The sequence below is a fragment of the Nesoenas mayeri genome (genome assembly GCF_963082525.1).
Source record: "Nesoenas mayeri genome assembly, chromosome: 17".
Classification (NCBI taxonomy): Eukaryota; Metazoa; Chordata; class Aves; order Columbiformes; family Columbidae; genus Nesoenas; species Nesoenas mayeri.
The window spans coordinates 11824355-11847189 of NC_137565.1; the positions used below are offsets into that span (position 1 = coordinate 11824355).

Here is a 22835-nt window from a genome sequence, read left to right on the forward strand (position 1 = left end):
TGAGCACTGTCAGTAAAGCACCCATTTAGAATGGCTTTTATGACCCTCGGTCTTCCAAAGATGTACATGAGTCACAAATTGTTCAGTCTCCCAGACTCTTGCTGCCCAAGGGACAGGAGAGACCTTCTGCAAAGTGACAGATCCTCGTCTGAGCTTGGCAGGAGAGCCGCTTGCTGCAGGGCTGGTGGTGGTAGCACCATGACTGTTCACTCCCAGCTGGCGAGGAAATGCAAAACCTTGCTCCTAATCAGAAACAGGTCATGACTAACTACACTAAAACTCCATGATGAGAAACTTGGAAGACAAAAAAAAAACAAACCCCACAAACCAACAGACAACCAAAAACCAGAAAATGATAGCACATACTTTTCTGTCTCTTTTCCCACCCTAAGCTTCACCATCAATTGTGCATAAGTTCTATTTATTTCTCCTTTTATACATCCCTCCATATGGTTTTCAGTGCATCTCTAAAGCATTTCAGAATGCCAAGTGCTTCACAGATTTCTGGTTACTAGAGGGACTGTACTCGGCACTTGAAAGCAGAGTGGGACTACAGGATAGATGTCAAATAGGACAGAAGGCTTCCTGCCATGGCATTTACGGTTGGCCTCTCTCACTCTTGTCTCCTTGCCATACAGGTAGCACTGCTGTCATTAAAAGCACCACCAGTTCTTTAGCAAGTACTTGGCAGCAAGTTTTTTCTGGACTCAAATTTCAGTCTATGGAAGATGAACAACAAATACTTGTCCCCAAAGCTGATTTATTTTTTCTTTTACAGGTGAAGATAAAGAAAGGGCAGGGAAAGGTACCCAAAAGTATAGGCCTGTGAATCAAAACTTAGGTCAGCACTGCCAATTAGGCTTTCTAAACTGCCTGAGCAACTCTTGACAAGTCTATTCCATTTTCTGTGTTTCAGTTTCTCTTTTAGGGAGAGATTATTGCTGTATTAGAGAATGATGATCAGGTGCTTCAGTTCTGATCTTAGATTGCATTCAGTACCCTGACTAAATGGGCTGTGAAGAGCTACAAAACACTTACCATTTAGAGGGTAGATGCCTCCTTCTTAAGAGGTCCAGTCAGGGGACCTGATTATTTTTCCATATGAAAGTTAGAGTAATATCTGCTGAGCAGAATATAGATAGTATAAAATATTTTTAAGTTCCTTCTGGAGGAATATAAGCAGTTACTACAGCCTGCTATAAAAAAACATGCAACACAGCTTGAAACCTGACCACACTTACAGTCAGATTCAAAGCTAACCTAACCAAATTCAGACCAAACTTAAGTCAAAGAATTGCAACCTAGCTAGAATGAATGTGTGTCTTAGAAACAGACAACACAAGGTAAAAAACCAGTAGCTTGCCAGGAGACAGCCCCGAACACTCTTCCCTGGGTAGCCGCAGTGGCCAGCCTTCACCAAGACATGTTTTTCACAGCTTCCAAATGTAAGGTGCCAGGACTCATGAGCTGTGGCAGAACCTCTGCACACTGTGCCGTTCTATAGCCTTCTGTACTTTGGACAAACCTGCAGGAGCAGCAGCCACAATCCCAGGCAGAAAGCCTGCCAAAACTCTTAGATAATAGCATTGGAGTACAAGGGTAGGCAGCTGGCAAACAGAAGGCTGGCTCCACTCTGCCTTCAGTTTTAGTCTCAACTCAGTCTCTGCCTCAAGTTAGTCTCAACTTAGTCTCTGCCTTCAGTCTCAACTGCTCCATCAGAGTTCAGGGAGAGGATTCCTAGACTATTCTATTTATCAACCCATGAGATACGCAAGTACCTTTGTAGGCAAAACAATACAGAGGGCACAGGAGCTGTTTACTTCCACATATTCATAAGCAAGTACTGTTTCTATAAGCCTACACGAGCTTAAGGCTTTTCTATCAGACATGTGGTTTTACATCAGTAAAAACTGCAAAGAAGTACACAGTAGTTGTCCAAACCAAGTGGGTCACCTAACCAGGAGAAAACAGTTAACATACAGGTATGGTTTTATAAGCCTTGTACAACTCCCTATGAGAAAGCAAGTCTGTTACATCCTTGACTGGCACATATCCTTCTAAAAAGCAAAAACAAACACCACAACCAACCAAATCACCATGTAGAACAGCAAAAAAAAATACCACCATAGCAATACATTCATGAAAAGTTTATCAGCACAAGAAAATCCTTCTTACCTTGCAGGCTACTGCAGCTGGAAACTTCTGGAGATTAGTAGTAGTTCCTTAAGTGGGGGCTGCTTAGAAAGCCCAAACAGCTTTTTAAAAAACAAACACACACAAAAATACACCCCAAAGCCTAAACATGAAGGCCTCATGTGGGGCTCATATAGCTAGGGAAAGTGGGAGCAGCTGTATGCATATATATACCTGAAAGGCTGGTTGGGATTGGTCAGCACAAGAGACCTCCAGACTGGCTGACAGCAGAGCCACGTAGAAATCCTCAATTAATTAAGGCCTCTGTCAAGGAGATAATTGAAGTGGGTTGAGCCTTGCCCAGATAGGGATGTCTTACTATAGCAACATGTCTACACATTGTCACCAGTACAGGATTTCCTGGGAAAGCCCATGTTGCATGATGTTTCTGCTCCAACAGGTGTGCTGGATATTTTGGATTTTTGTGGCTGGAAGGGAAGCTGTTCCAAAAAGTACAATCACTTGATTCAAAGGTGTTTCATCCTCTACCTGCTGCTTCTGCCCACATGTGAGGGTAATGGGGCTTTCTACAGCTCTGTTATAGATGATAAAAGGTGCAGAACACAGCTGTTTTCATTCTTCCATATCAGTTTATTTTTCTAATTGCCTGAAGGAAAACTCAGTTTATGTTGTGGTCTTTGTACTTGAATCATTCCCAGCTGTATGGATCTCATCTAGTGTCTGGTGATTAAACGTTCAACGTGTGATACATACTTCTCTAAAATTCCATGGCTTTCCCAGTTTTGGATGTTTCACTATAATTTTATTCTGTAATAAAACTGGAGTTATGAGAAGACTTCTAAGAGCACCAAAAATTCCTTTCTGGTTTTCCATATAAATGCAAATTCTTAAAAGTTGACACTAAGGCATTTAAAATACAACGCAAGACTTGTAAGTTTCCAAAGAGATGGGAGCAGGAAGCAAGGTTGCTTCCACTCAGAACAACCCTGGACTTTGAAAACCTCTTCATAATGGGAATTCTACATCTTGTATGGCTCTATATGAAACCCAGCACAATTTAAATTATTGACACTTTTTTAGATGTGTTAGAGTTCTTTACAGAGTGAGATCTACACAGCTTATGTGAAAGATAAAGAACAGCTCGAAGTGTTGTATCAAAACACCCTTCTCTTCCATGTCTCCATTTTGCCTCTGCTTCCAGTAGTCACATTTGATTACTTATTCTTCATCTTGAGCAGCAGAGAGATCACATTTACTGTAACAGTACCCTGTGCCACCAGTCCGAGCCCTTCACCCAGTCCTTTTCCTCTTCTGTGGAAAATTAAATGTTTAGGTTTCAAAAACGAAAGCACCTTCTGAGAGCGTATTCCACCTGCAGCAGCTGGAAACTGCTGTGCTTGCTATGGTGGCAAATTGTGTATCACGTCCATGATGTTTGGATATTACGTAGATGAACTGAGCTATAGAGAGCACAGATCCTGAAGGATGTCGTGGCAGTGAATTGGGCTGTGGATACAGTGTGATGACCTGGAGTTGAAGACAAGCCTGTACAGTGCACACAAAAGGCTGAGCTAGCAATATAGGATTAGCCTAAGTGTGTTTTCCTGATCTATGTGCTCACCTTTAGACTGCAATGTACACACACTTGAGTGGCATATGGACTTTTTAGAGGCTAAATTGTGCCTGAGTTTCCTTACATGCCGGATTAAAAACTGTAAAAGATGGAGAAGGGACTAAACCTAATCCTGTTTCTATCAAACTTCAAAAAAACAGTTCAGAGAGCAGCAGATTCATTACAAATATTTTGATCACTCCCTGAAAGAAAAATATGCATCTTTCTTCTTCATAGGGGTGCTGAAAGGAGCAGTCTGTTGACTTCTATAGGATGCTTTGACATCTGTTATTTGGTGGACTTGTGAAATGTTAGATGCGGGAGGTCTGAAATACAGGGGGTTCTGCCCAGAGACTGAAGCGTTAGATACCTCAGTTAGCTTGAGTGAACAGACATTCCTCACTTTGCTATCAGCAGCTGAGAGAAGTTCCTTGGATGGCTGCATTTTAGCTTGAACTGTATTCTCCCCTTTCTCCAGCTGTTGGCTGAATTGTTTGTTCCAGACATGAAGGAAGACAACAGTTTTGAGGGCATTGCTTTTTCCACAGCACCAGATCCTCTTCTAGCGTTGCCTTTCAGCTCCAGCTGGCTTTGCTGAGGTCCCCTTGCTTTGAACTGTGTTGGCCCTTAAATTTTAAGTTCCTGCTTTAGTCAAGGTATAATCCTGAGCTGTAGATAAACCTCTCTTGTTTCACGTTTGACTGAGGAGAATAGCCAAGGCTCTGTGCTGTAACCAGCAAGGGGAAATCTTATGAATTTGTTTGCAGTTATTTGCCCTGATGCAGTTGTTTCCACATAAGCAACTCGGTCCCACCACCCACCCGGACATGTACGTTCTCCTCAGCCCTAACGAAACCAGCTCTTTTGGCACAGTGCCTGTGTTTGGGGCTTCACTTTGACATGTCATAGCCTCACACATTGCTGTGAAGGTGTTGGAAAGACACCGCAGCCTCTCTCAGAGCGGTGCTCTTTAAACTTTTCACTGATTAGGGGCCTTTTAGCACTCAGCTGCCTTTTCCTAATGGATTTTTCCTTTTCATTTAGACTATTTTTTTTTGTTGCAGGCGTTGCCAAAGTAAACAGTCGTGGATGGCTATTTGGAAAGCAGAGGAGAGAAGAAAGGGGCAGAGACTCAGAACTGGTCCAAATGTGTCCAGACAAGCGCTATGTATCAGTTGATATGTGTTGAGGGCCAAGTGCTGCCAGAGTGAAAATCTCTGGGAAAAGGAGGCCATTTGTTGAGAGACAGGCACAAGAGACTGCAACGTCTTCTTTCAGACCAAAGATGCCCTGCCTGCATCCTTGAGACGATAGGGGAACCAGGGTAACAGCTTGGCATTAATCAGCCCCCTTCTGATTTACTTCCAAAGCCTTGAAGTGAGAGGAGGCGTCTGAGTAATTCAAAGTTTGCAGAGTTCCAGCACATCAGTCCTTCACGGCTCTGAAGCAGGTAACTTAAACTTCAGCCAGCTTGCTGTGTGGGAACCTGTCAGGCACTATCTCAAAAGAAACTCCCTCTGTGCTGCTCCGGTCAGTGGAAACCCCACATCTCTGGAGATCTTCAGAATTTGGTTCAGGCCGATAAGCGATGTTCCCAGCTGGATAAGTGTACCTGTTCTCTTTTGTCTAGGCCCTGAGCACACTGCAGATGTGTATTATGAATGCAATACATTTATGGCCTGCATTTTTTAGTATCAGTCAAGCATGGCATGCAGCTCCGAAATAAGCTGTCCTAGCTTTTACAGTTTCTTCTCTGATTCCTTGACAAAAAGTATGAGAGGAATAAAGCAGACTGTTTCTATATGAAGACCTTCTTTCCCTTTCCCATGTCTGTACTGGTTTGGTCCTTAATTTGGCCAGCTGCTGAATGCCTGCTCTTCTGCTTCCTCTTCAGATTCATTGCAAGAGTTCAGACTTTTCCTCTTCGGCTGGTACTTACCCCTTCCTTTCTATACACCAACAGCAAACCATTCTCCTGCTCCCTTAGCCCTTCATGTGGAGCAAAGGTTGAGAATGAAAGAAAAATCAGGATTTTTATATACCAAAGGATATAAGGATCTGTTTGCTTTAGGATTAAAAGGCTTTAAGGATCCTGTTCATAACAGGATCTTCTTTTTAGAATTAAAGCATATCAGGATAGATTAGCTTTAGGATTAAAGCAAAATTAGGATTTTTAGATACCAAATTGCTCTTCTCCTCCTTCAGCTGCTTCATATACATTGTGATTTAACACCAGCCAGCAACTAAGCCCTGCACAGCTACTCACTCACTCCCAGCCAGTGGGGTGGAAGAAAGAATCAGAACGGAGGGTAAAAGTGAGAAAATTCATGGGTTCAGATGAAGGCAGTTTAATAGGCAAAGCGAAAGCCATGTGCAAAAGCAAAGCAAAGCAAGGGATTCATTCCCCACTTGCCCTGGGCACGCAGGTGTTCAGCATCTCCAGGACAGCTGCGTTCCACCACCAGTAACGGTTACTGGGAAAGACAAGCGCCATCACTCCAATAATGAAAACATCCTTGTATCATCAACCATTTCGAGCCCAATCCAACCCACAGCCCCATACTGGCTATTGTGAAGAAAACTGACTCTGCCCCAGCCAAACCCAGCACAGCAGTGCAGATTTTAGATGTCTTCGAAGTCTCATGCACGGAGAACAATCTGTTCCCTGTTGGTCTTTGTGTAACCTCAGCCATCCTTTTTTTTTTTTTCTGAAGTGAATGATCCTGGTCTGTTTAATCTTTCTTTTTATTATGGGCATTCCATGTCTTTGATCATGTTTGTTGTCCTTCTCTGTCCTTTGCAGTTGTTACATCCTTTCTGTGAGCGGCTGCCCCAGGAGCTGGCAGAGCTGAAGGCACAGGTCACTGTATGTATACAGCAGTGGGAGTGGGATTTCTGCTTTACTCTCTCTCACTTTAAGTCCTAAAATTAATTTGATTTTTTGAAGACATTGTGTTGCTTTTATTCATGGAAATTCCTACAGTGGCTGTGAGATCTTTTGAATGTTACATGCTAATTTGTCTTGTATCCTAAGGTTATATGCTAGTTTAGAGGATGTGTTCAGCATAATTTCTTTGAAAATTTATTTTGTCTTACTGTGAATTCCTTCTGACATTTTATTGGCCGGTAGCTCAACATTCTGGGTTCTTTCTGTAAGTCTTTGCAGGAAGTTTTAGTTTTCACTGTCCCAAATAATTTTATACCTTGTTACTGTATTGACTAAAGCTGGCAGACTGATGCTCTGCATTCTTCTCTCTGAGGGTCTTTCGCTTCCAGTGAACCAAAGATCCAGACAGGTGTATCAGTATCATTGTGATTGTCACACAGACAAAAAGCCAACAATTTGCTCAGTAACACACATCAATTCTGGCAGCTTTAGAATTAGAGCTTAGACCCTACCTCTCCGCCCAACCCTTTTAGCATGCCTAGCATGCCTCCTTTATTTGCTTATTAAATTGGGAGCTGCTCTTCTGTATAACTGTAGACTTAATAACTTGGCAATACATTGTTTAGGAGGCTGAACGGGTGGATAGCGGCTGCACAGAACCTTGGAACAGCAGTTCCATTCCATTCTGACCTGGCCCCGGGCGTGCGGGGTTACGCATTAATGCTCAGTGCCCCTCAGCGCACAGGCACCCGGGCTGGATTGTGTGTGATCCCCAGTCTGACCTGAACCGCTGTGTGCTCAAGCTGTATAAAAGAAGAAAAAAGCAGTTTCCGAGTTCCTCGTTTGCACTGAGATTTTGCTTTCAGGTTTTCCTTTGTAATGACATCGGATAGAAACTTTCTTTCCGTTTTTATGTTTTAATCAAAAGGGAGGTGGACTCTAAAATTGGACCTTGGTTCTTACTCTTTGGTATTCAGAAAGAACATACATCAACAAGTGTCAAAAGCAACAGGAAAGTAACTGTGGTGGAGGACCCTGCAGATGAGAACCTTGCAAATACAACAGAGGTCACCTTAAGTCCCATTCCGTGATCAAGAAGCTGTAGACTACAAGAAATGGTTTGTGTTACCTGTGTGAACCAAAGCCTCAGTGATCCAAATTGTTTTAACTGAACAAAAGCAGCGGTATTCTGGGCAAATGAAGCCTGGCTCCTGCAGCTGGTGGAGCAGAGCCGCTTTCTACACAGGTGTTCTCAAGGGAGTTGTCAAAACATTTTAATTCACCTTCTTCCTTTTTGAATCCACCCTTCTCCTTTGCTTGTCTTTCCCCTCCCTCTAAATATCTCTGCTTCTGGCTGAAGTTGTTGTGGTTTTGCCACCTCAGTGCAAAAATGCACTTGTAGAAAGAGTGTTGTATGTTCACTTGAGTACGGGAGAGGAGGAATGATTCTTTTAAATGGAAGCAACATGTCACCAGCTAAAAAGGCCCAACACAGAAAACAAATCAGCAATCTAAGCTCCTGTGAGAAGGGCCAACAAGGGATGGGGGAAGATAAGCAGCAGAGGGGTGTCCTGTCTCCTTCCCTCTGTCCTTCTGCTGCCATAGAGAACAGCGCGGATGTTGATGAGCAGGCCCGCTCTGAACCATGTGTTGTTTTCCACTTGGACTCCCTGTTATTTATGTCTAAAGTCACCCTGAGACCAGGTTCAAACGCTGCCTGTTCCCTGTTCCCATTCAAGTTTCTTTTCTCTCTCCTGTCCGCAGCTTGACAAGCCAGTTGTGCACCAGTGTGTGTCCTTGTGGCAGAACAGCTTCCCCACACGCTCCCAGCTTCTGCACGGGGAACAAAATACAAGGGCAATTACTTTTAACTCTGAAATGCCACTTAACGCAGCAGCCAGGAGAGCTGCTCACAGCACCTTTCTTTAGCACTTCTCCGGGCCATTACCCCCTGGGATTAACAGCCGCCCCTTCCCGCCATGCGCCTTACCCAGCACCCGCCTCCCTGGACTTGTCGTTTCCCCAGGCACTAATGAAATTACCACCAAACCTGATTACCAGCAGGGCTGGAGCACTTTGACCAGTGAACCCGCACCTGTGCGCGTGGTTGACCTTTAATGATCCAGCTCTGTAGCCGTGTGCAGGTTCATTTGGTTTTTCAAACCTGTTCTATGAGGAATCTGTCGTTGCATTTCCCATCAAAATGTGACCCCTGCTGGAAGCCAAGAGATGTGGCTTTGACTTTCTACATGGTCAGAAAACCCCTGCACGGAGAACATCACAGATGTGATCGATGAGACACGTCACAGGTGTCGCTGAGTGCAGGAAATCACAAATAACTAAAAAGTGCTTGGCTTTAAAAGGCTTTTTAAAGTATTCACCCAACTCCAAAGTTAGAAAAATATGCTATTTTTTTTTCTCATCTGTGGGATTAGGTTTTACAGACCTGCTGGAACCTGTGGCCTTTTTGCACAGTGGAGTGTGTTCCTTTTTTCAGTTCGTATTCTGGATACTGGAATCTGTTGGCAGGAAGTTCTCAAAAAGCTCGAGGTAGCAGCAATACATTTCAGGATTTATACACATTTATACCACCGTTTGACATTTTCAAAATGGCATAATATTTAAATAAAAACAAAGAGAGTGTCAGGCTGGTAGGATTTTTTTTTTAAAACATATCAGTAATTTACTGTGTAAGGAAAATAAATTCCATCTGTGAAGGACCTGGGCCTGCTATAGTTGCCACGTGGGCTGAACCAGTTTTGTGCTGGCACGTCTGCGTCTTTTTAAAAGGAACCAGCTGGAGCGGGTAGCCCTGCCTGGGAGTCAGCTGATGGCGACGTGTAGCTGACAAACATTGCGGCAGCAGGTATTTCTGAAATGAAACGTCTGTCAAACAGAAAAAGGTGTGTGTGTGGCGGGACGGAAACCACGATGTGGGATGGAAAGGCAGAGGGGGTGGCCAGGAAGCAAAAGGTTGGTTAAGAACTGAAAAGTGACACCTGGCTTTGGGGAGTGGAGCAGGATCGGACAGCAAAGGCTGTTGTAGTATCATCAGATCCATGTCAGAATTTAGTAATTAATGGTTCTGTAATTAAGCAGTCTCTGGGCCATGCAGGCATGCTCTCTGTGAAACGAGGGCGGCAGCGAGTAAATTGTGGCAGGTGTAGCCCTCATTCGTGTTGCAGGACCATGAAGGTGTTCTTGTAGAAAGACTTCGTAGTCAGTTTTAGCACTCACAGTGCATGTGTTGGCTCTCTGGGAGGGGCGCTGATGTGAAGCATTTTATGACTTAGTTTTGGGGTTTTTCATGGTATCGTCATTCTCAAAGGCAGTTCTTACAGGCAAGAAGGCAAGTCTCAGCCAGCAGCAGTGAGAGTGATCCATGTTCAGAGGTGGCTGCTCACAGAAGCTGGTGTCCTCTCGTTGAAGGTTTTGAAGAGTGTTTCAGGTTTCATTAAAATAGCTCTGAGGTTTCTGTCTGCCCTGGAAGCCCACGGGGCAGCTGCTTTGATACCTGGGAACAGTCAGTGAAACATCAACCACGGTCTCTCCGTATCATTTGGTACAAGTGTTAAGGTTTGGCTTCAAAATAGGGAAGCGGAAGCAGCGCAATTATATGAATACAATGTTGTTGTTAAAGACCAAAGACTTTGGTTTGGGATCTCAGGGCTGTTCCTGTTTGCACTGTAAATGGTGAGACACTGACCATCAACCTGATCTTTACATTCCCAGCTTCTGATGCTTTCCCCATGTGCTTGAAGTGTTTTCAGGTGGCCACGTTTTGCCAAAAATAGAAATGGCACTTGGAAAAAGTTGTTTAATGTCAGCCTAATCTTTAAAAACTTCTTCCTTCGGTGATATTAAAGAGACCACAACCACAGTACTGTACCCATTTGTCATAAATATTACATTATCGTTACAAATCAACCGAGATTCTAGTGTTTCTATTAAATTCTTCCTTACAGTCCTCAAAGCACAGAACATTTAATGGGTAGCTTTAGTCTTTAAAGCCAATGACTTGGCCACAAAGGAACGTCCATTTAGAAGCATTGCTCTGCAGTAATTCCATGCACTCGCAGTGGAAGGCTGCAGTGCGACTATTCTGTCAGAACTTGGACGAGTTAGTTGTACAGTGTCATTTATTAAGAATCTACCAATAGTAAAGTGAACTAGAAGATAACAAGCTTGAAAGTTTAAAAATAATTGAAAGAGAAAAATCTTGGGGACTGTCTTTGAAAATATGTAGTTTTAAATTTAGAAATAAGATGCACTGCAATTAATGGGCTTAAAAATAACAACTACTGAGGCAACCCAGGTGGCCATTAAACCAGCCCTGGAGTTCAGAGGCAATTCCTGGACCCAGTGACAGGAGCTGTGACCGGACACAAGCGTGGGCTCCATCTCTTCATGGAAAGTGAGTGATTTTTTGGACACTGTGCGAGCCAGCAGGCAGTGAAGATCCATTCTGAAAGCATTTTTGGGTTTGCAGAAACTATCTCATCTCACCTGATTTTGATGGTCAGCACTGCTGGAAGCAGGTGACTCTCGGCCAGTAGTGCAGGTACCACTGCAAAGAAAGGCCAGGTCTGCTTTTGTTTTTTCTCATTTCAGAGTAGAGCAAGGGATACACTATCTGAAATGTACTTAGGGATGTCACAGATTTGTCACTTCTTAAAGTACAGAAAAGTACATATTACCTGAAGATTCTGTTTTAAGTTTCTCCAGGGCTATCCGTATGGGAGCTGAATGCAAAACAGACCTCTGGTCTTGTTAAGGTGTAGCGCTGGGAAAGGGCTTGAGTCCAGTTGTTCATTTAGCATTGTTTTGCACGTGTGCTGAACACAGCACGTCTGGGTTGGAAGGGGCCTCCCGAAGTCCAGCAGCCCAACTGTAATTCCATCAGGCTGCCCCGGGACGTGTCCAGCCGCATCTTCAGCTCAGCCGGGCCGGGGATTCACACCCCAGAGCCCAGGTCTGGCTTTGTGTTCCGCTGGCACAAGGACACAGGACTCCGATACGCCATTGAAATCTCTTACAGACTTACCCGCTCCATACAGAGAAACGCCTGTAATTGATGAAGCTCTTGGGATCAGAGCTGCTGGAGTGAAGCAGCTACTGCCCATGTGTCAGCAGCTCATCCCGGGCTGCTCCCACCCACCCCGGGGCGGAATTTGAAATCCCTTCATCTCGACATTTACATCAGTGGCACCACGTTTCCTCTCACAACAGACACCATGTGAAGTACAATGACTGTTCTATATTGCTTTGATTTTAAAGAAATGTGCTGTTGCAGTGTGAACCTTTTCACAAGTCCCGTGACCCTGAGATGGAGTCGGGTGAAGCACACGGGACAGGGGGAGGGCAGCACCCAGTGTCTCGGATGTAAATAGATATGAAACAGCCCCTATTCATCTCCTGTGGAATCGATACCTTCTCTAGCAGTGCTACAACTCAAAACACTCATAAGAAGAGAACTCCACCAACAGTTTCAGTAATTCAATAATTTATTCATCTAAAAAAGTGTGTAAAAGTATATAGCTCTCATCCACAAGGTATATATGAATGACATTTAAAATGGAGGTCTTTATTATTATTGTTTCTTTTTATCAAAGTCTTTTTTTTTAGTGTATTGTACCAGCGATATACTGTAGATTTAAAATGAACTTCACATTTTTTTTGTCTGTTTTCTTTCAAATTGTCGGCTATATATAAAAGAAGCTCACTGCAAAATGCTCAGAGAAAAAAACCAAACCAAAAAGAAATTCCGAACTCCCCAGAAATGTACAGCCTTTACATTTAAAAAAGGTTCTGAAATATACATCCAAGCATGCTGGACATTCCCCGCCCCCTCCCGCTCCCTTCAGCTCCAACCACTGGAATCAGCATCTGATTTCGGCAGGAATTTCCAAAGTTAGAAATAAAAAAGCAAATAAAATAACTTTCTTCAGTCTGTAGGAAAGCCAGGGCTTGTACATTTCAGATTAATTCAGTAAAAAACTCACAAGTAAAATAATGCATATTTAAGGGAAATATTATACAGAACTTTTCACACTGAAGTACATAAGATTTTTCTTTAAAATCTATTGCCATTCATTTATTTTGCACAAAAACGTATAAATATGTCACCAGCTTCTCTTAACTTAAAAAAATTAAATAAAAGACACCAGATGAAAACTACTCCTCGCTGCCCTTTTTGTATTGTTCAGTTTTGCTTAGAACCAGGTTTCTGGGGAAGAAAAACCCCTGGATAAAAACGGCCCCTTTAAAAAGAATAACCAAAATAAGAATCCAAAGTTCAGATGAATCCCGGGAACAAATAACCCCAAATGGTAAAAGATTACAAATGTCTACTTTACATTTTTTCCTCCCCAAGTTAGATTTTTTTTTTTTATACAAGTTTACAATCTTCATCTTTTTATGCTCTTCAAAAGGCCTTGAGAATTGTCTTTTCTGATTAAGAAAAAATAGTACTGCAATATTTTTCAAGTCAATTTTACACTGTACACATTAGATACAAATGGTTTGATATCAGATTCTTTTTAACCTATACATTGCAAAGAGGAGACCCGCACGGGGGTTCGGTGCGGAGAAGGACAAAACCCATTTACAGGTTACTCCGCCTTCTCGTTACACAGCAATTCTTTTTTTAGTCTTTTTTTATTTTATATAATTTGTTTTAAATGTTACATCATCTCAAGAAAAATACTTTTTAAAACCATAGATTTTCTTCTTTTTTTTTTTTTTTCAACCAGAACGTGAAAGTCTTTTGGAAGAACTTTAAAATTTGTCGGTTTTTCTCCACAGATGGCCCAGTGGGTCACACAGCCCCCCAAAGTGCCCGACCCCTCCGCGGGCGCCCCCGCCCCCACAGTGCAACCACACACTACAAAACGGAGTTTACATAGAAACCCCTTGAAGCCTGGAATGAAGGAGTCATAAAAATACTTCAATTAGCCATTAACCTTTACAATGGCAATCATTTTACTAAACAAAGTAACTTTGCCACCACAGTGGTATAACTTCAAGTACTAATTTAATGATATAATTTTTAAAAATTATTTCTTTGAAATAATATTCCTATAGTCAGAAAAAATACACCAGATTTGTAACTGATTTAGTGTAAACAAAAACCATCTTTTTGGATATGTACATGGACGAGTCTGCCCAGAATTAAAGGGCGACTTGGGTTTCAGTAAATACTTTTCTAGCGTCGCTAAATTTCCTGGAAATATATTTCAATCATAGCTCTACAATAGATTAATTTACCACTTTCCTTTGCCCTTCCATTGGGCTTTAAAGTGTTTTTCCTCCCTACCTCTCTCTCACTCTTCTCCCACTAGGTAGTGTTGTCCTTCATCAGACGCCGGCCAGGTCTTGCTGGCACCCTGAACACAGGACGTCCTGACCAGCACACGATTCCTTTCCCAGCTTGGACTTAATGATTGTTACGAGCTTCATTTTTGATTTCTAGGTCGGAAGAGTGAGAGGCACGTAGATAAATAACCCTACGGTAGGACGGAGCTGGATTTTTCAGATATTCTACTGTTCCTGGTCCTTTATAATTTAATCCCTCCCTCCCCCCTAAACCTAAAAATAAATAAAGTATCTCCAGACCATTCATATCTACATGGACAGGTAACAAATGCATGCATTCATCCCAATCCACTCTGACAGGAACTCCAGGTAGACAGAAACTCCAATATTTATATGAGACTACAACTGTGTGGTTGGTTTTTTTTCTCCTGCAAAGTCCCAGTTTATGATGATCAAACAACAAAGTTTTGGCCGACCCAGACTGGTCACTACAAGGTATTTTTACTTGCAGACTGGAAACTGCTCTTGGTTGTTTACCAGAGTTCCTAATGTGAAAAGATACTGTAGTCTTCCTTAAAAAAAATAGATATAAAAAAAATAATCACGCTGACCAGTAGTTACTGGGCCACCAAACTAACACTGGTTTGAGGTTACTCTTGTGTTCGCTGTTCGTGGATGTTCTCGGATTTTGGACTGAAGCTGCCAGAGATGTCGATGGGTAATTTAGTTTTGAACACTGCAGAATTCACATGTGCTTTTGGAGGAACACAAGCACAGCACAGGACTGGTCTGAAGAGAAGCAAAATTGTGATCTTTGCAGACTGTGGCACGTTTCTCAGGTCGAGGGGAGAATAAGCCAGAAGAACAAGTGCTTTTCTATGGGTTACAGTATATTCATGATGGCGTTGTACAACTGAGTGAGCACCACGAAGTGGACAGGAAGGCAGGAGCTGCGATCCTGAGTGGCCGGGTTACACGTGAGCCAGGACAGTGCATTGTACTGCTCCAGAACAAACCTGCAGAGACACATCAAACTGCCCTTGGTTACTCCTTTTCTAGATTTACTTAACCATAGCTCTGGTCTGTCCTAGAAGCACATCATCACCAGGACCACCCGGCTGCATTAACACTGGCACCAATGGTTAGTTTTAATATGCTTGAACTCTAACAAAGCTATTTCAGTGTAAGCCATCCCCATCCGCAGTCAGGATTATAGAATCACACAGGTTCAAATACCACTGTGTTCAAAGCCTGAAGTCTCAAACAGCTCTAAGCATGAAGGTTCCATAGTCTGAGGCAACCTGGGCCAGTACTGGATCACCCTTGTGTGATCCTGTCTCTGATGAGACTCCTCAGGTCATAACTGGTGACTGTTGCACCTCGTTCTTTCCCTGTGCATTGCACCACCCTTTTACTCCAAGACAGCAGTGCCCCAGGGCACTGTGACAGCTCAGGCCTCTAAGAGGATGCAAATTAAGATCTGCTGGGATAATATAGACACCACCAATTTTCTTAGATTAGGTTACTCTTCATGTTTCCCGCTGATACTCTCTGCTTGCTTCAGTGTACGTGTTTGTCCCCTGGTGTGTTCCGCCCTGTATATGCTGTCTTATAAACCAGATCTTTTTTCATGCCTCAACAGGTGGGATGGAGGCAAACAGTCCTCTAGGCATCTTGAACAATACAATACCCAAGCCTGTATTAATTCAGGAAGAAGGTTTCCTTTATATCCCAAACCCTAAGACACTTATCAGGAGAGTACGTTTATCTCCTCTATAAATCAGTATGATTTGGTGAGTACAAATAATTATTGAACTAGTCCAGATGAGACCACCAGGTAAACAGAACAATCTTTGGGAGGCAAACCATGGTGTTTGCTTGGAAAGGCAAAGCTGTTTGAACATCTCCTGTCCATAGTTCTGCATGGAAAATGGATGAACTCTCAAAGTCTTGCTCTTTGGTGGGGGAGGCAGCAGCTATCGTAAGAATTGCCCACTGCACTGAGACATGTAGGACAGAGTAGAGCTACAGCTGTTGATAAAGCTAAGGATTAACTTTGCCAGGTTGTAAAGGTCTGAAATTTCAGAGCTCAGTCCCCACAGCCTTAGGGAGGAAATACAAAAAAACCAAAAGGCGTTACCTCAAAACATCTGATGTGGTTTTAGAGTCAAGGGGGTGAGGAACTCGCTGAGAATTTCTGGCAGGCAGAAGCTCATCTGTCTGCGCTACAGAGATGTGGTGATGTAATGAGGCCTGTGAAAAGGAAAAGAGCACCAATTAACTCTTCATACAGCCAGGACTTGTAAAGATCCACAGTGAACAAACACATCCTGAACTGTCTCAGGACAACGCGGCAAATTGGCAATTCTTTGCTGAACCCACCATGACCATGTGTATTTCCAAGTTCCATAATGATCATAGTTACAAATAAACTGACTTCTCTTTTTGACTGGAATCAAGGATCATTAAACGAGAGTGCGGAATTCTGTCCTTCATGTCAGTCAGGGCCGAAGTGGTGAGAGGAAACACTCAGAGGTGTCAGCGCTCCTCTGATGTTCAGTAACAAACCACCCCGAGCCGGAGGGGGGTGTCTGGCCAGAACACCCCCCGCAGCCTTTGTCCCGCTCTGCCCGCACGCCTTCCCGGCCGTGCCATGGTTCCGGAGCCAGGCCTGTGTGTGCGTTTGTACAGGAGCAGGACAGGGATTTCACATCCATCACGTGCCGGGGGTGGAGCTGCCACATGAGCCTTTCAGTGGGCAGCCTAATCCACCACACAGCTCCCGAGGCAAAACCTCTAATTCGCACTCCTCTAATTATGGCCCACGCATTAGAGATGAAATACTTTTGCTCAAAAATACTTAATCCAAATCAGACAAAGCTGATTGCAATCCCTACGCCTCCCATGCCATACAGGTTTCCTAATTGCGGCGCTGTGCGGCACAAAGGAGACAGCACCCTGCTCCCTGAATGGTGTGCAAGTCACTGCATGAATTCAGCCCTTTGCTTTTATTAAAAATTGTCCAAATCAAAACAGTGTGTTCCGAGTGAAATTAAACATTTAATTCAGCCTAGATCTGAGAGAGCAATTGTGTTGGGCTGGGGAGTGGTGGTGTAGGGAAGGGTGGTGGCTCCTTCTCTCCAGTACAAATCTAGGACAAGCTTATGGAAGGAATTCATGAAGTTGCCTGGAGCTCTGCTGGGTGTTTTAACTGCTGGAACTGAAACATCCTCTTTGGACTACTCATTCACAAAAAAAAAAGGCAGTTTAAAGCGTAGCATACAACTTCATCTGTAGCTCCAAAAAGGGAGGGACAGAGAATTAAGTTTTAATAGCCAGGTATCTTAAGTAAATTTAAACCTAAAATTGCGTTTCTGTTTCTAGTACTGTCACAGTTTTGGGTAATATGCAAAGCCAACATTTTCACAGAAAATTCATAGGCTACAAATGGAATTCTTCCCGTGTGAATGGATACCAGAACAGACCTTGAGGAAGAGGGGACACTGGTTTTGTGCCTGAGGACAGGATGACCAGAACCACTTCGGAAGATTCTCAGCTTTGGCAGTTGATACGAAGTATCCAAGAGCAAGAGGCTGCTGCTTCAGTTCTTCAGGGGCTTCTCTGGAAAGGAGACGTTCCCCTTGGCTCTGAAAGAACAGTTGAAAAGGCATGTTTGTTATGTCATCGTGTTCCGCAGCAGGGTGACCATGAGCCAGCACTGGGCCCTTGTGGCCAGGAAGCCAATGGTACCTGGGGTGGGTTAGAAGGGGGTGGTCAGTAGGTCAGAGAGGTTCTCCTGCCCCTCTGCTCTGCCCTGGGGAGACCACACCTGGAATCTTGTGTCCAGCTGTGGCCCCTCAGCTCCAGCAGGACAGGGAACTGCTGGAGAGAGTCCAGCGCAGCCACCAAGATGCTGCAGGGAGTGGAGCATCTCCCGTGTGAGGAAAGGCTGAGGGAGCTGGGGCTCTGGAGCTGGACAAGAGGACACTGAGGGGGGACTCATTCCTGGGGATCAATATGGAAAGGGGCAGTGTCAGGAGGATGGAGCCAGGCTCTGCTGGTGACAACCAGGGACAGGACAAGGGGTAATGGGTGCAAACTGGAACACAAAAGGTTCCACTTAAATATGAGAAGAAACTTCTCCATGGTGAGGGTGGCAGAGCCTGGCCCAGGCTGCCCAGGGGGTTGTGGAGTCTCCTTCTGTGCAGACATTCCAACCCGCCTGGACACCTTCCTGTGTAACCTCATCTGGGTGTTCCTGCTCCATGGGGGGATTGCACTGGATGAGCTTTCCAGGGCCCTTCTAATCCCTGACATTCTGGGATTCTGTGAACACTGATTTTACTAATTGCTCAGTATTTAACCCAGTTCTGTCTTGTTATTAATAAGTTACCCTTAGTCATCCATGAATCTTAGTCAAAGTTGCTTAATCCTTCCTTTTTGCCCTGCGAGTTGGGTTCTCCAGGCTGATGTTCCAGAATCACTTCTAGATCCCCAAACAGCAATGGCAGCCTCCGAAACGGAACCGAGTACATGAGGAATCTGATACTACAGTGTAACTGAAAGGCACAGGGCTGTGGCCGTGAGCCCGAGCAGCTGCTGTGTGTGTGCAGAGAGCAGACCAGCATGCAATTTGAATTGGTGAAGCCTCACAGGCTTTTCCTGTCCATATCAAACCCAGCAGTCTGCACTGCGGATCTGCCTGACTGCCGCTAGTGGAAGGATGCGTTGCACACTCAAATATGGAAGAACAGGAGGTATCTGCACCTTTGTAAATTTGGTTGTGTTTGCTTTTAGGTTAGTTACACTGATAGCTCAGGAAAAAATAAAGCTACACTTGCTATTCCTTGCTATGGACACTTGTCTTGCTTTTCAACTTATATCATTTATTCATTTATTTATATACTGTATTTTTGCAGTATTAGTTACTTATATTCTTATATATGGATCAAAGAGTTATTTGGAGAGGAGAGAGTTGAACAATGAGAAACCAGCTGTGAACCTCATTTCATCAGACTTGGAGTCGCTGCCTGTCAGTGTATGTTTGTGATTTTACTTCTGTACAATAAAACCTAAATGAACCCCTCATACCTGAGGCGGATGGACAGAAGCACCTGGGGTGAGCTTGCCTGCCTCATCCTGAGAGCGTATATATAATATATGTATCCTTATCTATCATGGACCACATTAGCCAACCTACAAGGGTCTCCTTAGGCATCAGAAAGGGTGACTGTCATTCTAGAGTGTTTTCCTATTTTAAATGCATTTGTTTTTTGGAAACACCTTTTATTATTCTTCTTTACTTTTATACCATAGAGGGAAGACCCAAATGACGCCTGTGAAATAGTTCATTTAATCCGTACACATCTTAAGTCAATAGGTTGGTGGGGGGGTGGAGTAAGACTACAAAAGATTCTACTGCGCAGAGAGTGGCTTAATCACAAAGCCTGCGCTCCTAATCCTTCACACAAGTCTTTCTCCAGCACTGGTATCTTGATGAGCAATCAAAACACGTTACCCACTCTGTAGAGCTGGAGGAGGCGGCAGCTCGCCTGGCTGCGGGCGCTGCAGCAGCAAACCTGCCCCTGCTGCTGAGCCATCGGGGCTGGCGCTGCGGAACCGCAGCAATCAATTACGGGTTACATGGGCAAAGGCTTGACCTTCCCCGACCCACGAGGTAATGATCACACGCTGTTGCTTTTTTAAAACCAAAAATTACACATCAATTACGAGGCCCTTGTTAATGGTTAAACTGAATTACTCTGACAGGTTCATCTAGAAATGGCTTGTCCAGGCCTCCAAGCGCTTTGGTCATTAACCTTTCAGTGCTGTTCTTAAGCCACTTGGATGGAGTCCATTGAGAGCGAGTTCTGTAAATGCATTATTACTAAAAGTGGTACAGAGTAGAGACTGTTGAATGAACTAAATAAAAGAGAGAAACTGTAATGAGTGATGAACTGTGATTTATGGCTGGAGGGCTTAGTAACAGAATTCAAAGCTTTCAATGTGCCCACATAGCAGTTTGAAATAACCAAGTGACAGTAACGCGCAATCATGTACCCTTTGAAAAGCGGGTTGGAGTGTTAACGTAAGGTAAGGTGGTTGTGTACTGAGATCACAAAATGCAGCATTAGCATTTTTGCCACCGACGCAGAAGTAACTTTTCACTCACAGACTGTATTAAGTTGAACACTGAAGCGTTTGGGCAGAGGCTGCACGGAAAATACAGGCAGGATGTTTTTGCTTCCAGGTGGTGAAACTACCCCCCTGTGGTCAGTCATTCCCAGGGACTGAGAATTATCTTCCTGAAAACTCTTCTCTACATGTAGAAAAGCGCAGGGCTTTGTTACAGAGCTCGAGTATTGTCCTTCACGGGCACGTATCAGCTGTGTGTGCACCTCCACTAAGTGTCTGTCCTGTCCGTCCTTTCACATCACATCTGGAGTTTCTCTTAAGACTGTTTAAAGCCACTAGTGATAGTCACAGATCTAGATCCAGTCACTTACATCATTACACATCACTGCACCAGAACTTTTAGATCTATGGGGCTATCTGTTTCTTGAAGAAAAGTGAGCCTGTCTCCTTAATGAAGTACTGTATTATTTAGTGAAGAAGGACTAAGCTACTGCTTTAAATGTACCACTTCTAGAATAAAGATTCTCCACAGGAAATTATGGAGTGTCAACATTCTACATAATGGTGATGGAGCCATTTTAAGAGTATCTCTTGCACAGCTGAATGTGTAAAAGAGTTCTGTCAAACATGATCCAGATTCTGCTAAAGCTGATTCAAAAAAATACCTTCAATTACCAAAAATAAGTAATTGTAAATAACTACCTGAGTTGGACCCAGCTTTATAAAATTCACTTCAAACAAAAGTAACTTACAAACACTATGTGCTCTGGGCTCATTTTTCCTTAGAAAACAACATTTGCATAAACATCCAGCACCTGCCGAGCTTCCATGGGTAGGGTTTTATCATTAGAATTATCACTGTCCTTGCCTCCCCTAGAAACTCACGTGAACTGAGCTGTCACATCTCCCTTTCTCTCCAACACTTGTCCCCTCGTGCCAGGGACATTCCATATGATTGTAAGAAAAAAAATGGATAAGGACAGATTAAATTTATACAGGGTCTGCCACACAAAAATAAAGTTGCTCTCTCCTCCCTCTCAGTTATCTTCTACACTAACAATTAACTCTAGAGATGTGAATAGTCAAGGCAGAGGCATCTTCTACAATAGGATTTAACCAGCACCTTCAATTTTCATGTTAATTTCTGCTTGCTGTTGACCTAATTATGTTTGAGAATCTACAGGAAAAACCATTTCCTTGGAGGATTTGGGTGTACTTTTGTGCTCGAGCAGGACATGCCCCGAGGTGCTGCGGCCTTACCCTGCTGGGCTGGAAGTGGGGTCCCACGCCAATGCCAGAGGGTGAGCCAGGGGAAGGGACGGGGGAGGAATTTGGTGAAGAGTGAAGATTCCCTGTTATTAAAATTCTAATGTCGTTGTCCATGTCATCAGGGAATGGGAGGTCGAACATGTCATCTGAAAAGGAAAAGAAAGAAAAACAATTGCCAACGTGCTGCACTCGTTTTTGTCAAGAAATTTTTGTAATTTATTACCATTTCCATTGATTTATTATCATTCCTTTTTTTTCCTTAGATACCCTCAAGATCGATGCAAGCACAGATAAACACTTTACTGTTTCATCCTTCTAAGTACCTGTGACTGCAACCGCACAGACTTGAAAGGAAACGTTGGCAGACATCTACTAAAATCATGAATTTTAACAATGGTCACAGAGTGAACAGGAATCCTGTCATACCAACTTAATAAAAATCTTGGACTTTGTAAGAGGGAAAATGACAGCTCTGTGCAGTCAGCCCCAGAAATCCATTAACCTCCCACTTGAACACCATTAAACAAGCTGGGCAGGCGCTGCTGTTGAGCTGTCGCAGCCGCACGCCCGCCCCGGCACCTTCGCTCCCCCATCTGGGAGCAGAAACCAGCAGCACCCAGGGAACCGCTCCCACAGTCACTCCCGCTTGGGCAACGGACTTGTGTGAAGGTTCCACACGCTGCACCAGCATGTCCTGTGACACAGCCTTGAAATCCTCCCGTCATCTCAGAAATTAAATACACTTGTACTACCACAATGTGCTATTTTGATTTGGTTTATGGTAATATGTGGGAAGGGCACAAAGACACAGTGAAACTGCATTCTGTGAGAAGTACCTTCCATTGCTCAGTCGTTTGAAACAGGTTATGGTACCATGAGTAACGTAAACGATGGAAAGCTAAGACGTAAACACAGAGCAAAAACTTATAATACAAGTATCACAATATGGCTTATAGGGGCTTTTTCTCCTTATTCAGATTTCTCAGCAGGCAAAGACATTTATAACAGTATAATGACATTCAAAGTACATTTTAGACAGAAAGGGACAGTGGGAGCTGTCTGAATTAACTGGATGAATTAGAATTTCAGCCAAATTTATACTAAAACACACAGAGCCCTTAATAGGAGTAAAGCATTTGTATGTATAATAAATAATTTATCTTGAAAAAGAAGAATTTGCAAGAAAATGGAAAAGAATGTCTGTGTCTTGAACTAATTCCACACAAAGTCCTAGTGCTCGAATAGGCAGGTGGTTGTTTTTCTTCATCTTCTGCAGAGAAATACTGCATTGCAAGAGCAACAAATTAACTGAGTTTATTAACTGCTGCCCTACAACCTCGGCAAACAAACCAGAACTCCTGTCATGCTCTGCTTCGCCTCCAAAGCATAACCGAGCTGGCTAATAGCAGAGGAAGCAGTTTAATCATTAAGTAGAACAGAATTAAGAAAATTAAATTTAACACC

The 22835-nt window shown here is 43.5% G+C and overlaps 1 protein-coding gene across 1 annotated transcript in view; it reads right to left on the reverse strand.

Moving 5' to 3' along the window:
- Window positions 1-12013: 12013 nt before the first annotated feature.
- MED13L (mediator complex subunit 13L) overlaps window positions 12014-22835 on the reverse strand; it is a 188498-nt gene continuing 177676 nt past the window's right edge. The window contains exons 28-31 of the mRNA XM_080355133.1: window positions 21363-21517; window positions 17453-17614; window positions 16108-16220; window positions 12014-14983 (exon numbers count right to left, since the gene is read on the reverse strand). Coding sequence (XP_080211259.1) covers window positions 14851-14983; window positions 16108-16220; window positions 17453-17614; window positions 21363-21517 — 563 coding nt within the window. The 3' untranslated portion in view covers window positions 12014-14850. The remainder of the gene's footprint in view (window positions 14984-16107; window positions 16221-17452; window positions 17615-21362; window positions 21518-22835) is intronic.